The 21,309-nt window shown below is 40.6% G+C and overlaps 1 protein-coding gene across 4 annotated transcripts in view; it reads right to left on the reverse strand.

The window, feature by feature from the left end:
- braf (B-Raf proto-oncogene, serine/threonine kinase) overlaps nt 1–21,309 on the reverse strand; it is a 116,726-nt gene that overhangs the window by 63,246 nt on the left and 32,171 nt on the right. For 3 of the 4 annotated variants that reach the window (XM_073058928.1, XM_073058927.1, XM_073058926.1), the window contains exons 3-4: nt 8,216–8,473; nt 2,068–2,171 (exon numbers count right to left, since the gene is read on the reverse strand). In XM_073058928.1, the coding sequence (XP_072915029.1) occupies nt 2,068–2,171; nt 8,216–8,473 (362 nt within the window). Of the gene's footprint in view, nt 1–2,067; nt 2,172–8,120; nt 8,474–21,309 lie in introns of those variants that run through there. The other variant, XM_073058929.1, reaches the window with a different exon arrangement.

A 21,309-nucleotide genomic window follows, 5' to 3' on the forward strand; every position in this document is an offset into this window, starting at 1 on the left:
GTATACTTCAGGATCTTACACAATCACATTTCCTTTACCGGTTTCTGATGTGGACAGTGTTGACAACGTGAAGTTTGCAATGATTTGTTTATTGATTTTAGAACTGGCTTATTTATACTGTTTTTATTGAAGAAATTATTGATTCACAAAGTTGAATTCCAAAGAAGCAAAGGGCGTGAAGCACAAAAGAACCGCTAGTTTATTTAAAGTGGAATGGCTTATTCTCCTTAGAATAGCTTCAGGTTTACTTTGACTGCACGTAAGGTTCATAAGATTCATTTATTTATTATCAAAGTATACAACTCTGAAATTCTGGTTATCCGGATAGCCATGAAACCAAGAAAGAAAAGAAAGGCATTACTATTATCAAAACTTCCGCATTTGCCTCAATATTTCAATCTCCTTCATCACTTTAATCGGTAAACAATGGAAGCTTTAATTGGCAAAATAGAGTTGAACACTGGCTCACCCACCATCCCACAGCCTGCCCACCATAAGGTTCGCTCATGCTACCACTGCCTCCTGGAATCCTCTCTCAGACTGTAGAGCACCAGGACACCCAAACGATGTCCAAACAGCAAGTCAGAAGCTCCAACAGTGCCAAAATCACAAACATAAATGACGTAAAAGAAATTAAATACATGGTTTCATGATCTATCCAGAAGTTGTCGGCCAAAGGAGTGTTGTGCACAGGCTCCATCTTGACTAGAAGTCCGGCGATATATGCTATTGTCACTGGCCAAAAAACAGCACAGCACAAGATTTTTGTGCACACAAATTAGAGGGAACATTGTTTAGGACCAGCAATTTATTTCCAAAATCAGTATGTCATGTGAATTGGAGGGAGCCCTGTAGGTAATACTGCCTGACCTGCTGAGTTCCTCCAGCATTTTTGTGAGCTGATTCAGATTTCTAGCAACTGCAGTACCTCTTGAAGTCCATCTAGGTGGTGCTGTTCCATTTTGCCTGCTGCCCCAAGCTACCTTGGTCGCAGAGATCATGGGTTGAGAAGCAGCCATCAGAGACACCGGAGCGAATAAATGAAGTGCATTTTTACATGATAGAATGTAGTCACTGGGCAAGGAATAGACATTTAAAGGAATGGATGGTAGTCACACAAGCTGTTTTGGTGTGGCACTCTTGGAGCCTTATTTATCCAGTAACATGGTGTACCCATGTTGGGCCTTGTAGATAATGGAAAGGCCTTGGCATATCGGGACACTAATCACCTGTTGCAAGGTTCCAACCTGTGACCAGTTCCTATTGCTACAATATTTCTGTGGCTGGATGAATGGAGTTTCAATGATGACCCCATGATGTTGATAATGAGAGATTTGGTGATATTAAGCTCAAAGTTCAAAGTAAATTTATTATCAGAGTGCATTGTCACTATATGCTACCTTGGGACTCATTACCTTGCAGATATTTGCAGTAGAATAGAAATACAACAGAATAAATGAAAAACTACACACAAAGACAAACAACCAATGTGTAAATACAAAAAAAGAAACAAATAACAATAATACTTTACTAATAATAATAATGAAATAAGTAAGTATTGAGATGATGAGTTGTAGAACCCTTGAAAGTGAATCCATAGGTTGTGGAATCAGTTCAGTGTTGAGGTGAGTGAAGTTATTCACCATGCTTCAGAAACCTGATGGCTGAAGAGAGATAACTTTTCTTGAACCTGGTAGTGTGGGACCCAAGGCTCTTGTACTTCCTTCCCGATGGCAGCAGCAAGAAGAAAGCAGAGAGCAGGCCTCTGATCTAATGACAGAGTGTCAAGGGTAGGTGATTAGAAGATCTCTGAATGAAAATGAGCATTTCCTAGCACCTTTGTGGCAAGAATATTACCTGCCGCTCATCAGCTGATGTCTGAATGTTGACCGCTGCTGGTGACAACAAACCAAGTGGTCATATACATTGTGGTAGGGTATCCATCTCCAAATGGAAATAACCTCTCCCCTGCATAACCAAGTTATTCAGGGACCACAGTTGCTCAATCCTATCATGGAAGCCTCCCCTCCATGTAGCGTAGTGTTTCAAACTCACTGCACCACTCACCCATCCTGTGTTCTGTAGACTGCACAGCAGTCTGCCGTCAATCCCCTCATCATCAGAGCTTTCTTCAGGCTGTCTCTCACCGTCACCCCACATCGTGCTGGAACCTAGAAAAGACAACAGATACTTAATATGCAGCATTTTCCACAGCTGCAATTTCTTTTCCTGCTCACACTGTTGAACCAGCCAAAGCTGCATACAACAGCAACAAAAGTCCCAAGGCAGAATGGAGATGTTGCAATAATTTCTCCATCAATTATTTCAGGTGCCCAAGCTGCTATGGAGTTTCTATATGTCTAAGTGACTCCACCAACACCACACTGCCAGCGAAGGAGATAAAAGTTGGACAAGTGGAATCTATATTACCAAACAAACAAAATTTACAGAGCCTGTTTACAAGTGTCTGTAGAAAACTGAATAATAAAACTACAGCAGTCTTCTTATTAAATTGGTGCAATTTCTCAAGCAAATAGTTATTAGAGAATAATTCCATAATACAAACTGTGCACAAAGTAAGTCCCAGTGGTTTTCAGCATTGTGATCTCTGGGCATGACCAACAGGGAATCTTCTCTATTCTGATGGAGAATAGCAGCACCACTACAGGCAGCCACAAAATTATTAATGACCCTTGATCGCTGACACACAAGACAATTACTACAGCTCATAATATCCCTTTGGATCAGAAAAAAAGCAGTAATTTAATCCAGTCCCTTTGCAGCACTTCTACTGGGGGAATCAACCTTGGTGGAGAGGATATTACCAGGACTCAAGGGACCAAGTATGGGAAAGCGGTTGAAAAGTTTGGGAACAGAGGAGAATGAAAAGTGATCTGATGTGACTAAACACACTGATGAAGGAAGAACAGTAGATGTAGTGCATATGGATTTCAGTAAGGCATTTGATAAGGTACCCCATGCAAGGCTTATTGAGAAAGTAAGGAGGCAATGGGATCCAAGGGGACATTGCTTTGTGGATCCAGAACTGGCTTGCCCACAGAAGGCAAAGAGTGGCTGTAGACAGGTCATATTCTGCATGGAGTCGGTTACCAATGGTGTGCCTTTGGGACCCTTACTCTTCGTGATTATTTATAAATGACCTGGAAGAGGAAGTGGAGGGATGGGTTATTAAGTTTGCTGATGACACAAAGGTTAGGTGTGTTGTGGATAGTGTGAAGGGTTGTCAGAGGTTACAGCGGGACATTGATAGGATGCAAAACTGGGTTGAGAAGTGGCAGATGGAGTCCAACCCAGATAAGTGTGAAGTGAATCATTTTGGTAGGTCAAATATGATGCCAGAATCTAGTATTAATGGTAAGACTCTTGGTAATGTGGAGGATCAGAGGGATCTTGGGGTCCGAGTCCATAGGACGCTCAAAGCAGCTGCACAGATTGACTCTGTGGTTAAGAATGCATACGATGTATTCCATCGTGGAATTAAATTTAGGAGCCGAGAGGTAACTTTGCAGCTATATAGGACCCTGGTCAGACCCCACTTGGAGTACTGTGCTCAGTTCTGGTCGCCTCACTACAGGAAGGATGTGGAAGCCTTAGAAAGGGTGCAGAGTTGATTTACAAGCCTGGATTGGGGAACATGCCTAATGAAAACAGGTTGAGTGAACTATGACTTTTGTCTTTGGAGCGATTGAGGATGAGAGGTGATCGGATAGAACTGTATAAGATGATGAGAGGCATTGATTGTATGGATAGTCAGAGGCTTTTTCCCCAGGGCTGAAATGGTTGCCACAAGAGGACACAGGTTTAAGGTGCTACATGGAGCTTAGAAAAATAGAGGGCTATGGGTAAGCCTAGTAATTTCTAAGGTAGGGACATGTTCGGCACAACTTTGTTGATGCTACATATCTTGTAGAGAAATATAAAATCCAGAAGGAGTACAGATACAGTCAATGCATGCATTTTCTCCAGGGTTGGGGAATCGAGAACTAGAGTTTTAGGGTGAGAGGGAAGAGATTTAACAGGAACCTGAGGGGCAACTTTTTCACCCAGGTCGTGGTCGGTATACGGAATGAGTTGCCAGAGACAAAGGGCACTTGACCAGTACATGGACATAAAAGGTTTCAAGGGGACAAGTCTTATTGGGTATCTTGGTCAGCTTGAGCCATTGGGCTGAAGCAGCTGTTTCTGTGCTGTGTCGCTCTATAGAATTATCCCCTAATGAGAACCACTCATTCGTATGATGCCATCCTTTCACAATCTGGTCTAAATGCACAACAATTGGTTGACTTCTAATAGCCCCATGCAATGGCTTAGTAATAATCCATATTAAAACAAGGAGGAAAACAAGGGAGAAAACCTGATGTCATTCATCTTAACACCGCAAACACTTTCAATCTCCACCTCTAAACAGCGGAGAACTAGCACCTAATTAGGGGAAATATACCACAAATTAGTCAAGAGCCTGACATAATTATACTCAGAGTCAGGCAGCTCAGGTCTAGGCATCCACAAGACACCAAGCAGCAGAAATACAGAGAGTCATCACCTCATGGCCTGCATGTCTGTATCTCTACCCTGATTACATACTAACAAGGTATCCCACCAAAGGGGCAAACTTTACGATACACATGTGGAAAGGTGATACAGGAAGTCCTCACTTCAGAACCCATGAGGGCCGTCACCATAACATCTCATAGCATTATGTGCACCAAAAATCACACCCATTGAGAGGTGAGCTAGTGCTACCCCATGCTATACTTGGAAAAAGCAATGAAAGCACAAATGCCACAGAAAGTACTTTAAGTGGGTATTTTGATATCAGTCAACAAGAGTGGCTTGGTAACAGCACTACTGCCCAAAGTGATCACGAGCTGTGGGTTATCAATGCCAAACTGTGTCCAAAGTAGTGAGTAAGCCAGCATGAGGGATAATCTTGGTTGACATTGTCCTTGCCTTTCTACTAGTCACAGATAGCACTCGCAGAAGTGACCACTGCATAATTCTTCGAGAGAGAAAATGTCATCTACGCACAAAAGACACTCTCCATCATACTGTGTGGACCTACAACTATGCTAAATAGGCTAAACTCAGAATTGGCCTGGCAGCTCAAAATAAGACATTCATGAGACAAAAAGCTCTTCAGAAGCATAAGCCACCAGTTCTAACCTCGTAGCCCAGCACATCCCTTTCTCCACTATAATTATGCCGGAGAATAAACTTAGTTCAATGAGAATTGCAGAAGTGTACATAGACAGCCTGTTAAGGTTTATCAATGATGCAATTAGTGCAAGGTACAAAGGATCATAGCAGTGAAAAGCAGTGTTTAAATACAGGTGAATAAAGCAGAACTGTGAGAATAAAATGTGAAATAGGCCAACAGTCATGCAAGCATTCTTCTTCAATTCTAGGCACCAAATGGTCTAAAGCAACAACTCACATTCAGTTTTAATGTAAGACATTATCACTAAATAATATCACTGACATGTGCTTAATTAGCATTTTTAATGTCTCAAAGTGCTTCAAAGGAACATTCTAAAAGAATTCAACCACCAAGATGCATGAGGACTTCTGAGATCAAATGATGCAAAGCTAGCATTGAGGGAGAAAAGAGTTTCTCAGAGAAAAGTACTTTTGGAGAGAACCCGAGGAGACAGGAAAGTTATGAAAGAAATATGCAATGTCAAAGCTAGGGCAGAACCATTTTGAGCTAGAGGGAGGAAATGGAAGAATCTGCTGATAAATGAGCACACATTCTCCATCAGCATTTATCTCAAGTCAGACTGATGCGAGAATAATGCATCATTTTTGACAGAAAACTGTACTTGGGTATGTTCCAGTCAGATTGTTCTGTGGACAAAATATCTTCCAAGCCTGCTTCTCTTAAACACAGGAATGATTTGATTTATCTACTTGGGGACAGCCAGAGTGATTGGGACTAATGGTTTCATTGAATCATTGTTATAAAGTACAGAAATGGACCCTTTCAGCCTACAATCATGCCGTGGGGACTATGAATGCTAATCCTATTTGCATACATTTGGCCTCCATCCCTCTACATCTTTCTCACCCAAGTGTGTTCAAACAACTATTAAATATTGTAATTGTATCTACAGCCACAATCTCCTCTAGTAGCTCATTCCAGACATCCATGACCCTCTGTATGGAAAACCTGCTACTCAAATCTTTAAATTTCTCCCCTTTTGCCTTATTCCTGTGACCTCGTTTCACCACTGTAAGAACAAGATTCTGACCATTTGCCCTCAATTTTAGAAACCTTAATGGGTCACCCTTCCACCTCCTATGTTCACTGAGAATAAACCAAGCTTCTCCTTATAAGCCCTCAAATTCCAGACAACATTCTAAAGAATGTCTACTACATTGCTACCATATTCTTCCTAGAGGGTGGCAACCAGAACTGTACACAACCAAGTGTGGTCTCACCAATATATTGTACTACTGGTACAATGGACCAGAGCAAAGGCAGAGAGAAAGACTTGGCTGAGAAGGCCAATAGCTACAGTGATGCAGTACTAATCATAAAACTCAAGACTAGACTCCATAGATTTTCAAAATGCATATAAACTGGATCTTCTCATCCATAATATCCATACAACTGAACACAGGAGGTAGCATGATTGGAAGGTTTCATAAAATTGTACTCAAAATTTGTCACTGAGCTGCCTAAGAATAAAGATGGTGGTCTTGAAGGTAGTGGGAGATTGAGAGCTAGAGAGTAGATTTCATGAATTATAAAATGCTCAATGTTCAGGTTCAAGTAGGTAAAGATGATTTGAATAATTAATCAGTGAAGCAATTGATCTTTTAGATCAGTTGGGGATCCAAGGAAAAATGTAGGTTTTCTTATGAAAATCAACAGCCTTGATACAACAATTAGATTTTGGAGGCTTAGCACCAAGTCTGCTGTCAACCTATTTTATCAGGCTGGATTCTGTAAAATTAAATCACCAGTGATAATAATACCCATAACTGGGATAGGATCCACAAGCGTGCCTTCTCTCTGTCCTTCAGTTTAGCAACCAGTTGTTTCCAATCCTCCTCGGCCTACCTCAACAGCTTCAGTACAGTGATGTACTAGACCCCCCCCCCCCCCCCACCCACTGGACACACACACATTCCATAACTGTGTCCCAGTAGCAAGAGCCAGGAACAGTGTAAATGCTACAATGCTGTGTGCCTCGGAACAGCTGGCATGAGGAGGAAAAAGTTGCTGATTCAGCAGAAAATGCCAGAGAGAAGGTAACCTGTGTAAAACACAAGTCTACTTGTCAGCAACACACACAAAATGCTGGTGGAACGCAGCAGGTCAGGCAGCATTTATAGGGAGAAGCGCTGTCGACGTTTTGGGCCGAGACCCTTCGGCCCGAAACGTCGACAGGGCTTCTCCCTATAGATGCTGCCTGACTTGCTGCATTCCACCAGCATTTTGTGTGTGTTGCTTGAATTTCCAGCATCTGCAGATTTCCTCGTGTCTACTTGTCAGATTTGTTTTATTGTTTAATTTGCAATATACAGTGTATTCAAAGTATGTGTAAATTATTGTACAGCAAAAATGAATAAAAATGCATCTCAGGGAGCAAACCATCAGGCCACAGTTTCCACTCATTTTCCATTTGAACTTTAACAGCAACAGAAACTTGAAATGCAGTTTATGTGGAATAGATTGTGCAGTCAATTGAACAGCATATTTTAATAGGGTTCATGAGAAAGGTGGTGGCGTGGAGACATATGTAAAAGAGAACACGAAAAGGGAATGCATTTAATGGAGGAACATTAGGCACGTACACAGGAGACCAGACAGGTGAAGGAGGTACAACAAGCATGTAATATTGGGGATACTTTGAATGGATTTGGGTTGCACAGGAACTCAGGCACACTGATGGGTGGACCATGATGCAAGGTTTGTTTAGGGAACACATATCAGAAACACAAACTTAAAACGTTATTAACAAGATGAATACAGGAAACAATCCCACTCCCAAACAAAAAAAAAGCTCTCTGTGGTTAGGGGTTAAATGTGCACATAGGCTATGTTAAGGAAATACATTTGTATTATGTCCACAACGGTCCACAATACAAATTACCTTATTGTTTTCCGTCTTCATGAACTTAGGACCACTTGTTGGCCTGTAGTTGTTCCTCAGAATCTCATGTCACTCCCTTCACCGTATTTACTCACCACTGTCCTCTGCTTGTTGGGCAGGAAGACTCGAACAATGGGTTTCTGAGGTGATTTGGGGTTGGCCCTCGAACTGTCATTTGGGTTCTGTAACAGGCTTGCAGAGTTCCGAGTGACAGAAAGGTGAGTGCAGGGCTCCATCAAGTCAGTGTTGGTGGCGTTAGTGTTTGTGAACTCCGTGCCATTGCCTATGGACTCCAACAACTGCTGTTCGCGCTGCTGCAGTGCATCCAGCTTGCTTGTATACTCTTCATAAGCCTGGAACAAAATTCAGAGTGCGAACTAATTAGCAACTGAAGAATAGTAATCATCAAGACAAAACAGCCTTTTGGCCTATCAAGCACCCTTTAAACTAACACTATGCTAACCCTAATCTACTCTCCACATCCTCATAGTGACTCTGCCTAGATACTACCATTCACCCTCACTTTACAGGAGCCAATTAATCTACAAAGGCAGCATATCTTTGGGATGTGAAAAGAAACCTTAAATCACAGATGACACAAATACTGCTGAGGAGCAAAGCTTCAAGCTACAGTAATTTATTTTCCAACTTGAGTTGCACAGAGGAGTGACAGATGGAATTTAATCCACAGAGGTGTAAACTGATGCATGTTATGCAGTTAAAAAATGGATAGTACATAGACAATGAATGGCTGGATCTCTAGGGAGTACTGAGGAACACTAGGACCTTGGTATACAAGTCCAAAGCTCCTTTAAGGTGGTCAAAATCATCAAGTTGTGTCATATGAATCAGGCGATCATGGTCTCATAACTATGATTGTTCTTAGCAAATTTTTCTACAAAAGTGGTTACCATTGCCTTCTTTACAAGATGGGTGACCCCAGACATTATCAATACTCTTCTGAGATCGTCTGCCTGGCATCAGTGGTTACATAACCAGGAGATGTGATAGGCACCAGCTACTCATATGACCATCCATCACCTGCTCCCATCGCTTCATGTGACCCTGATTGGGGGGGGGGGGGGTGCTAAGCAGGTGGTACACTTATCCAAGGATGACTTGCAGAGGGAAGAAACATCTTACACCTCCTTTATTAGAGATGCATCTCTGCCCTGCCACCCATAAAGATGATAGCACAGGTAAAAGAAGCATGCACAAACTAGCCTTCATTAGTTGGGCATAGAATAAGAGAGCAGGGACGTTATGGTACAGCTTTATAACACAGAGTAAAACAAATGAAGGGTTAATATTCATTTCATAAGGACCAAAATATAAGAGCAAAGATGTAAACTACACTAGTGAAGTTTAAAAGACAGGTATATGCAGGAATTTAGGTGCGGGGTTATATGGGAGGCAGGGTTTGAGGGTCGGCACAACATTGTGGGCCAAAGGGCCTGTAATGTGCTGTAGTATTCTATGTCTATGTTTACGTCCTATAATGCTGAGGCTTTATAAGGCATTGTCAGATAGCACTTGGAATACTGTGAGCAGTTTTGGGCTCCTCCTTGAAGAAAGGATGAGCTAAGCATTGGAAACAATCTGGAAGTTCACCAGAATGATCCCAGGATGAAAGGGTTAAGGTCTGTGAAGTGTTTGATGCCTCTGGCCTGTACTAACTGGAGTTTAGAAGAATGAGGGGGGAATCTCATTGAAACATATCAAATATTGAAATGCCAGACAGAGTGGACATTGAGAGGATGTTTTCAATAGTGGGGGACTCTAAACCAGAGGGCACAGACTCAGGATACAAAGACATTCCTTTAGAACAGAGATGAGGAGGAATTTCTTTAGCCAGAGGGTGATGAATCTGTGGAATACATTGTCACAGACAGTTGTGGAGGCCAAGTCATCGGATATATTTTAAGTGAAGGTTGATAGACTCTTGACTAGTAAGGGTGTCAAAGGTTACAAGGAGAAAGCAGGAGAATGGGGCAGAGAGGGATAATAAAGGAGGAGTGGACTCAATGGACCAAATGGCCTAATACTGTTTCCATATCTTATAGTCACATGCTCATATTGCTCAGGCTGCATCTGAAATATTACATAACAGAGATACTGTGCGGAATAGGCCCTTTTGGCCCTTTGAACTGTGCCGTCAGCAACCACCAATTTAATCTTTAGCCTAATCACACAACATTTTACCACAACCATTTAATCTACTAACCAGTACATCATTGGAGTGCGGGAGGCAATCGGAGCACCCAGAAGGAACCCACACATTCCATGGAGAGGACACACAAACTCTTTACAGAGGATGCCAGGATTGAACTTTGAACTCTAACACACTGAGCTGTAATAACTTCTCACAAACCATGGCGCCCTCTAGAAAGGGCAGGATTGCACTTGATTGAGTAGGATAGTGCCTGTGATGAAGTGTCTTTGTTATCAAACCAAAAAGGTTGGGTTTGCTTTCCATAGTGCAGAGAAGGCCAACAGGGAGTTAATAGTGGCATACATACAGCATAATGAGGGACATATTTTAGATCAATATTTAAAAAGTTTCTAGCCAAGTATTGTATCACTAAGAATTGAAGAGTATGGAGCAAGGATAAGTGGAAAGGAATATAGATGGTTGGCAGAATGACCCATCTCTGAGTAGTATGACTGTATAAAATCAGAGTATCAGGGAAAACCGTAGCAGTAACAAGATGAATGTGCAAACTGCCCATAGACTGCACCCAAGGTCAGAACTGAACCAAGATCGATCTGTAAGGTAGCAGCTCTACTAACTATGCCATGGTGCTGCCCAATTTACATTATTAATAATTGTCACTTGCTGCAAGAGTCAGGTTATCATTGTACTCAGGTTAGATATGCATTAAGTTGTCTGTACACACTTTCTACTGCGAGCACTACTTCTTCACACAGTTTACCACTGTCTCATTCAGACCATCCTTTTGGTACCTGCGCAAAATTAAGTGCAATGTGTTTCACTGGCAAAGGACTGAATGAATAAACCAAACTAGGTGCCAATCAAATTTGAAGATAAAAGTTTACCTGAATCATGATTTCCCAATCTAGACAATTTCTCAGTTCAGTGTAGAATCTACAGGGAAAGCCATCAGTTTAGAGGAGATATAGGTTTGAATTCTAAGTTGGACATCTAATCATAACCAATTTAAAATTCAGCATATTTAAGATACGGGATGGCACAGTAGTGACCTGTTACTATGCTATTATTTAAGTACATTAAATAAAATCCCTCCTCCCTCATCACCATTTAGGGGCCCAAACGGTCCTTCCAGGTGAGGCATCACTTCATCTGCAAGTCTATCGAAGTCGTCTACTATATTGAGTTCTCCCAGAGCTGTCTCCTCTAAATCAGGGAGAACCAATGTTGGTTGGGGGGACCACTTTGTCAACCAACTTTGTTCCAACCACCACAGCAATGGGATTTCCAAGTGGCTATGCATTTTGATTCTACTTCCCTGTCAGTTTATGGCCACTCTAAAGCTGAAGGAGCAACACCTCATATTCCATCTGAATAGTTTGGTAGCCGCAAGAAGGTAGCATAGCCTGGATGGTGGCAACCTTTGATATATGTTGCCTTTTTGAGGTAGCTCTTTTGTAGATGCTGACCGATTGTCGGGAGGGATCAGCCATTAATGTATTGGGCTAAGACCTCAACTCTCTGCAGCTTCTTACGCTATTGCCCATTCAGATTGCTGTACCAGAACATGGTGCAATGATTTAGGATGCTTACAATAGTACATCTGTATAAGTTTGTTAGTGTTCAATGATATGTTGAATCTCATTAGAACACTGAAGATTTATTACAACGTTTTACACTGTATATGAAAATATTATTGATATTTGTGCATGTAAACTGTTAACCAATTAAATTGCATTTGTCTGAAATAATTGGTTTAGACTTGTATTGCCCATTTTATATAATTAATATAGAGAATTAATAATATGCTGTGTAGTAGTTAGTGGAATGTCATTGCAGTGACAGCAACCTGGGTTTACTAACACTAGTGAAAGCTAATAATAGAAACTTAACAAGAAAGCTTTATTTCCCCTTACAAATATCTCCCATCTTCCTGGTGCAGATGAAGCAGGATAGTACAATGTTTAAAACAAAAAGCTTTGATATTCAAAGGAATTCAGATAAAAGAAGCAATTTCATTTCTTAAGCATCTGTTTACATATGGGAGCTTCCCTCTAAGCTAATCAGAGTATGTCTAGTTTTTGGCATTGCAAGTCTAACTGCAGGGACCATAAATGTAACCAGAGATATTGATTCATATACATGAAACAAATTGAAAGAGCACAGTGCTTCACATTACACTAGGAACAACAACTAGAACATAAACAACTTCTCTTTGCCATTTGTAGATAGAGTGAACCCACATACAAACCAAACCCATGACTTCAATGTGCCACAAGAATCAGCCATTCAAGCCCTTGCATGAGGATGGCTTGAGGCTTTTGATTAAACTTTAATGATTATTCACTTTTTTGGAATATGGGCAACCAATGGCCAGGAGAGCATTTATTGTCCATCTCCAATTGCCCTAAAGTCATGAAGAATCACGCTTCGATCCTCGGAAATTCTTCAGACAAAGGAACTCACAGCGATATCGGGCACTTCAAAAAAAAATCACAAAATTGAATATTTAGATCTAGCAACAATGAAAGAGAGACAACATTTTTCCAAGTCAGGATGATGAGCCGGAGGGCAATCCACATATGGTGTTGCCATGCACCTATTGTCTTTCTGCTTCTTGGTAGTGGAGGTCACAGCTTTGTAAGATTTGCCAGAGTAGCACAGGAGAAAAGAGCAGTGCATTGTGTAGATAATATAGACTGCACAGATGGAAAGAATGAACAGGTAGGTAGGTTGGTTGGTAGAGTAGCAGTGAAGCAGTGTTAGGGAATTTCCTTTTCCACACAAGACTCAGACCAAGGTATTCGCTAGGAGACTCTTTATTTACGTTACATGGAGAGCCATCCCTCTGGAGAGTAATGACTCCCCTTAGAATCAACCATAAAAGAGGTGCGTGCACTGATTGTAATGGGTAACATTTCCATATTTTGTATTGTTCTAAGCAAGCTAGAGGAAAAAACACCTAAATCATGTAGACTCGTGGTGTACAGCTGTAGGCTAGAGGTCAACATCACATAGTCTTATGTCTACAGCAGTAGTCTAAAGGGCAACACCAGGATGCTCTGCTGATCCAGGCACTAAACAATACAAGCACAATTCTACAGTCTTGTAAAGGTATATACCCAACCCAGCTGGCCAAATTCCTCCACTATCCTGGGATGATGTTGAGTTTCTCAGGACCTTGTCACCCCATTTATTCAGTCAAATGGAGAATATCCCATCTGTTGGATTGTGGTGTGTAAATCCAAGGTTCTTTTACAAGTCAGGGATGAGGCACAAAACTTACTGCTTCATGATCGTTTTATTAAGAGTTTTATTGGGAAAGCTAAGATTCAAGAATAAGAAAAATGGCATCCAGTACAAATCTTACCCAAAGATTAGAATTCCATTCTAATCTATAGATGATGATTAAAGTATATTGTCGATATCACAGTAAAAAGATAATCAATGTAAACAATGTATCAACTTTATGCAGAGCTTCCAGAATTATATGTGAAACAGCCACTAGAGACATATTAAATAGTTATGCATATAAAGGCTACTTAAAATGCAAGTAGATATTAAATTGTTAAACTGGAAAGAACATGACCATTTAACAGGCCAGATCCAATACATCACACTCCTGACATAGGGCATTTGGGTGGTGTCAGGTGATGACCCACTTCCTACTGCATATGCATGCAATGACCTGCTCATGTGGTCAATAGTAACCAGTAGGATGTTTCATTTTCTTAGTTAATTTGACTATTTGGAGATACAGCACAGTAACAGGCCCTTACAGCCTAACACCCCATGTTATCCAATTGTACCCATGTGACCAATTAAATTATTAAGACCGTAAGACATAGGAGCAGAATTAGGCCATCTGGCCATATTGAGTCTGCTCCTCCATTCAATCACGGCTGATCCTTTTTTCTTCTCTTCCTCAACCCCAGTTCCCCGCCTTCTCCCCATAACCTTTGATGCCATGTCCAATCCAGAACCTATCAATATCTGCCTTAAATACACCCAACGACCTGGCCTCCACAGCTGCCTGTGGCAACAAATACCACAAATTCACCACCCTTTGGCTAAAGAAATTCTCCACATCTCTGTTTTGAATAGACACCCCTTTATTCTGAGGCTGTGCCCTCTTATCCTAGACTCTCACACCATGGGAAACATCCTTTCCACATCTATTTTGTCTAGGCCTTTCAACATTCAAAAGGTTTCAATGAAATCCACCGCCTCCATCCTTCTGAATTCTAGCGAGTAATGACCCAGAGCCATCAAACATTCCTCATATGATAACCCTTTCATTCCTGGAATCATCCTTGTGAACCTCCTCTGGACCCTCTCCAACGCCAGCACATCTTTTCTAAGTTGAGGGGCTCAAAACTGTTCACAATACTCAAGGTGTGAGGCCTCACTAGTGCCTTAAAACCTCGCCATCACATCCCTACTCTTGTATTCTTGTTTTCTCTCAAAATGAATGCTAACATGGCATTTGCCTTCCTCACAACCGACTCAACCTGTAAGTTAAGCTGTAAGATGTTCTTCACAAGGATGCCCAAGTCCCTTTACATCTCAGGTTTTTGGATTTTCTCCCCATTTAGAAAATAGTCCACACATTTATTTCTACTACCAAAGTGCATGACCATGCATTTTCCAACAATGTATTCCATTTGTCACTTTCTTAATCCGTACGTTTTTGAAATATGGGAGGAAATCAGAGCACCCAGAGGAAACCCACATGGTTATGTTATGAGAGATAAACAAACTCCTTATGCAGTGGCAGAATTGAACCTGAGTCACTGGCACTGTAAAAATGTTACACTAACCGCTACACTACCCCCCCCCCCCCAATTAAAAGTTGGAAGTGGCAAATTAAGCAATAGCAATTCCATTTAATATGGAGAATAAATGATTAGACTCTCTCCTTCAATGGGCATTGCCTTGCACTGGCTATAAATCAGCCCCACCTGAGTGTTATCTTATACACACTGTGACATGCTCTATAGTGCTCCTCTACGAAGTTTATTCTAGAAAAACATTAAAATGTCAGGACAGGAAGGCGGCATTCAGCCTGTGTTTTTGCCCCAGGCTAGTCCTCCAAATCTATTTCACCTCAACCACATTTGAAATAACCTCCTCAGCTTTTCTTCTTCCAGATACTTTGCTTTCTCTGAATATATTTATGCCATTTGCTTTAGCCATGTTACATAATAGTAAGCTCCACATTCTCACTTAACGTATCTGAATTCCCTACTGCATATTATAGGTCCGTTCAATTAGGCCAACAGCTTGTTTATCTTTTTATAGAAAAGGTGCCCCAGATGGAATTGTTATTGATTTATTATTGTAACATATAGAGATACAGTGCATACTGTTCATACAGATCAAATCATTACACAATGTATTGAGGTAGAACAGTGCAGAATAAAGTGTAACAGCTACAGAGAAAGTGAAGTGCAGGTAAACGATAACTGCAAAATCATAACAAGGTAGCTAAGGTCAAGAGTCCGTTTTATCATAATAAGGAACCATTCAATAGTCTTATACAGTGAGGTAGAAACTGTCCTTGAGCCTGGTGGTATGTGGCTTTCTTGCCATTTGTCAGAAGGAAGGGGGAGAAGAGGTGGATCTTTGTTTAAGCTGGCTGCATTACTGAGGCAGAGAGAAGTACAGATAGAGCCATTTGAGGGGAGGCTGGTTTCTGCGATGCGGTGAGCTGTATCCACAATTCTGCAGTTTTTTTGCAGTTACATGTACAGTAGTTGCCGTGCCCAAGTTGTACTGCATCTAGATAGAATTCTTTTTATAGTACATCTGTAAAAATCAGTAAGGATTGATGGAGAAATCCCAAATTTCTTCAGCTTTCTGAGTAAGTAAAGGTGTTAGTAAGTTTTCTTGGCCATGACATCTATGTGGTTGAACCAGTACAGGCTACTAGTGAAGTTCATTCCTAGAAACTTGAAGCTCACAACCTCAACACGGCTGATGTAGGCAGGAACTTCCTTCCTGAAATCAACAACCAGCTCTTTTATTTTGTTGACGTGGAGGGAAAAAAATTTATTGCCATGACACCATGTCACTAAGCCTTCCATCTTTTTCCTTTACTATGACCCACTGTTTACTTGAGATACAGTCCACTATGCTGACATCATATGCAAACTTGAAGAAGTTTGAGCATTGGACATTAGAACAGAATCTGGCCATGCAGAAGGAGTGGAGTAAGGGGCTGAGGACAGTCTTGTGGAGCATTAGTAGTTAGAATAATCATCAATGGAGGTATTGCTGTCTATCCTTACTGAATGTTGTTTGTTAATCAGCAAGTCAAAGATCTATTTGCAGAAGGCGGCATTAATTCCCAAGGTCTAGAGTTGGTGATGTTTGCTTGGAGTTATAGTATAGCAGGTAGACTTGAGGATAGAGATGATACTACGACTCAGCTCTGGGAACATCCTCATCCATCACTTTCAGGCCTCTCCAATGCATTTGTCTTTATTATAATATGGATAATGGATCTATCCATTGGAGTCCTACAAAGTTCATTTAAAACACACTGCAATACACAGCTTGGAATCTATAACAAATCCTCCCAATCCACTAGTTCCACCATCTAGAAGAATCAGGGCAGCAGGTACTATGTGCAATTTCCTCTCCAAAATTTTCACCCACATGACCAGAATATCTTGCTCTTTCTTCAAATCACTGCATAAAAATTCTGGACACAGGAAATTGTGCAAATGTTGGAAATCTATTTACAACACTCAAAATGCTTAAGTAACTCAACAGGTCGGACAGCATTCAAAAATTCTGGAAGTCACTACCAAGGAATACAGTGGGAGTGCAGATACCCTACAAGGGTTGCAGTGGCTTAATGAAGCAGCTCACCACCATCTTCTCAAGGACAAATAACGATGGGCAATAAATGGACATTGCCAGGGTACCTACAGTAGCATTTTGGGCACCCCGATCAAAATTTCTGTTACTGTGAATAGCTAAGCGAGTAAAAGATTACCTGATTTCCAAAAGGCATAAAGTTAAAGATGACATATTTCTTTAATATTTTAAGCAAGATTACTTTTATATTTCCATCTTTTACAGTTTCAAAATAACAAAAAAGGAAAAGGGCCCGAAACAAAAGTTTGGGCACCCTGCATGGTCAATACTTGTAACACCCCCTTTGGCAAGTATCACAGCTTGTAAACGCTTTCTGTAGCCAGCTAAGAGTCTTTCAATTCTTGTTTGGGGGTGAGTTTCACCCATTCTTCCTTGCAAAAGGCTTCTAGTTCTGTGAGATTCTTGGGCCGTCTTGCATGCACTGCTCTTTTGAGGTCTATCCACAGATTTTCGATCAAAGGACTATGAGGGCCATGGCAAAACCTTCAGCTTGCGCCTCTTGATATAGTCCATTGTGTATTTTGAGGTGTGTTTCGGTTCATTATCCTGTTATAGAAGCCATCCTCTTTTCACCTTCAGCTTTTTTACAGATGGTGTGATATTTGCTTCCAGAATTTGCTGGTATTTAATTGAATTCATTCTTCCCTCTACCAGTGAAATATTCCCTGTGCTACTGACTGCAACACAAGCCCAAAGCATGATCCATCCACCCGTGCTTAACAGTTGGAGCGGTGTTCTCTTCATGAAATTCTGCACCCGTTTTTCTCCAAACATACCTTTGCTCATTGTAGCCAAAAAGTTCTATTTTAACTTACCGTAGATTCCGGATTTTAAGCCGCTACTTTTTTCCCACATTTTGAACAGCTTTGAACTTTGCGGCCTTTAAAACGGAGCGGCTAATACATGATTTTTTTCATGCCGCCTCGTAAACATTTTGCCTCATAACAGTAGACCAATAAAATTGATGAGTAGTTCACAGAGGTCCAATGAAATTGTACGATAAATCAAGCGCACTTTCACAATTAAATTATTGTAAATCAGTCATTTGTACTCACCCTCATCAACATGGAAAACACTCGAAGCATTGTGCTGCCTTATGGCAGTTATTTAGTTTATAATATTTTCGCTTAGTAATTCATTTTCTAGTTAAAGTTAGAAGAGTTTTAACTATATTTGTTTTCTGTACTACATCGCGGGATGCTATGACGTCACACCCGGTTTCGCGGTGTCTTGTGGGAAAACGCCGTTTGCGAATAAAGGGAAAGGTGGAGGTCGAGCGGCGGAGCGAAACGCTGCTTTTAAGTTAAAGGCGATCAATAACTTTTCCTGGTAGGCTGCAGTATATATATTTTTTATCAGTCGTTAGGAGATATTGGAATGTTGTTCAGTAAAGAAGTATACGCAACGTATATTTAAAAGTAGCCGCGTTACTGGCATGGTTCGAAAAAAAGCATTTGCAATATGTATTTGTTTTTGTTACCATATGGATTTAATTAAAAGTTAAAAAATCCTCACGTGTAATATCTTTCTGTGTAAATATCTCATATTACAACGTGGGACACCTGCGGCCGAAAATCCGGTGCGGCCTTTACAATTAAAAAATTGATGTTATTTCTAAAATTAGAGCCAGCGGCTTTTAATCAGGTGCGCTCTGTAGTCCGGAATCTACGGTAATCAGTCCACAGGACTTTTTTCCAAATGCATCAGGCTTGTTTAGATGTTCCTTTGCAAACTTCTGACGCTGAATTTTGTGGTGAGGACGGAGGAAAGGTTTTCTTCTGATGACTCTTCCATGAAGGTCATATTTGTGCAGGTGTTGCTGCACAGTAGAACAGTGCACCACCACTCCAGAGTCTGCTAAATGTTCCCGAAGGTCTTTTGCAGTCAAACGGGGGTTTTGATTTGCCTTTCTAGCAATCCTACGAGCAGTTCTCTCGGAAAGTTTTCTTGGTCTTCCAGACCTCAACTTGACCACGACCGTTCCTGTTAACTGCCATTTCTTAATTACATTACGAACTGAGGAAACGGCTACCTGAAAATGCTTTGCTATTTTCTTATAGCCTTCTCCTGCTTTGTGGGCATGATTTATTTTAATTTTCAGAGTGCTAGGCAGCTGCTTAGAGGAGCCCATGGCTGCTGATTGTTGGGACAAGGTCTGAGGATTCAGGGTATTTATAAAGCTTTGGAATTTTCATCACCTGGCCTTTCCTAACGATGACTGTGCACAAGCCATAGCCCATACAAGTTAATTAAGGTCTGTACCTTGGTAAAAGTTATCTGAGAGCTCAAATCTCTTGGGGTGCCCAAACTTTTGCATGATGCTCCTTTCCCTTTTTCTCACTCTAAAATTGTACAAAACAAAAAATAATACATTAATCTTGCTTAAAATGTTGAAAAGAATGTTTCATCTTTAACTTTATGACTTTTGGAGATCAGTTCATCTTCTACTCACCTAACTATTCACAGAAACAGAAATTTTGACCGGAGTGTCCAAACTTTTGCATGCCACTGTACATCATGAGTCAGAGTAAAGGCACATAGTTTAATAATTTGTTTTTTTTAAAATAAATATCATTCTTCCAAAGATGAAAATCAAACCAGCTGCAGATGCTGGAAACTTTTAAGTAGAAATAAAAAAGTGCTGTAAATTGTTAGGTCTGACAAGTGTCATTCTAAAGTCGCTTCATTGACTCACATGTTTTGGTCTTGCCCCTGTTTGCAAAATTATTGGAAAGATATTTTTGGTATTATTTCAACAGTTCTGAACATCAAATTGCAACCGCATCCTATTACTGCAATTTTCGGTTGACCAATGGTGGATAATAGTTGGCTTATCCCCCTCAGCCTGGTGGATGATTGCATTTGTTACATTAATGGCTAGAAGATCCATCCTATTGAACTGGAAAGAAATTATATTAACCATATTTCAGTGGTTTTCTCAAACTATTTCTTGTTTGAGTTTAGAAAAAATTAGAAGTCTTGTCTTTGACCCTTCAGTTAACTTTGAAGAAACTTGGGGAGATTATTTATTCAACATTTTCATATGAGCTAAACTGACTTTTCCTAAACCTTATTCTTATCATCTTTAATTATTTGGATAGAGGTGCAGAGTTATTGACGCTACTGTGTATATTTGATATAATGTAATGGCCCATGTTGGTAAGGTTTTTTTTCTTGCTTTTTTTTGGGGGGGGGGTTTCTTATTTTTTCCATTTTTTGTAACCACTATGAATTTGGGAGGTTATTATATATGGATTATCATCTATTTGTATTTATACCTTAACCTATTAATTATGTACTCTCAAGCTCTTTGTACTCAATGTTTCAATTATGTTTGTTTAAAATCAATAAAAAGATTTTTTTTAAATTGTTAGGTCAAATGGCATCTATGCAAAGCAAAACAACTGACATTTCAGGTCTGAGACCCTTCATGAGAACTCAGTGAAGGGTTCTAGACCTCATACAGCAGTTACTTGTCTTTCTATGGATGTTCTCTGACCAGCTACATGTTCTATTCTTCACAGATGAGCCTAGCACCCGACTGTTATTTTTGACTTTTTTTTAAACCTGCATCATTGCGTAGTCACCTTTGACACACACAAATATCCATCTGATATTATTTCCTTCTGGCTCAGCCTGGGAAATTAAGCTTGACTGTAATCTATGAAGTGGAAGCGAAGATGATTACATTTTTAGTTCCAGTCACCTCATTATAGGAAGGATGTAGAAATTTTAGAGAGGGGCAGAGGAGATATAACAGCAGGCTGCCTGGATTAGAGAACATTTCTTATGAGGATAGGTTGAGCAAGCTAGAACTTTTCTCTTTGGAGCAAAGAAGGATGGGAGATGACTTGATAGACGTGTACAAGATGATAAGAGGCATTGATTGAGTGCATAGCCAGAGATGTTTCCCCATAGCAGAAATGGCCAACAAGAGGCACAATTTTAAGATAATTGGAGAAAAGTACAAGGGAGATGTCACAGGCAAGTTCTTTACACAGAGTGGTGAGTGCTTGAACTCGCAGGGGTGGTGGTACAGACAGATACATTAGGGACATTTACAGATTGGTACATGAATGATAGAAAAATGGAGGGCTATGTAGGAGGGAGGGGTTAGATTGTCTCTTAGTAGGC

The sequence above is a fragment of the Hemitrygon akajei genome, chromosome 10, assembly GCF_048418815.1.
Source record: "Hemitrygon akajei chromosome 10, sHemAka1.3, whole genome shotgun sequence".
Taxonomy (NCBI): Eukaryota; Metazoa; Chordata; class Chondrichthyes; order Myliobatiformes; family Dasyatidae; genus Hemitrygon; species Hemitrygon akajei.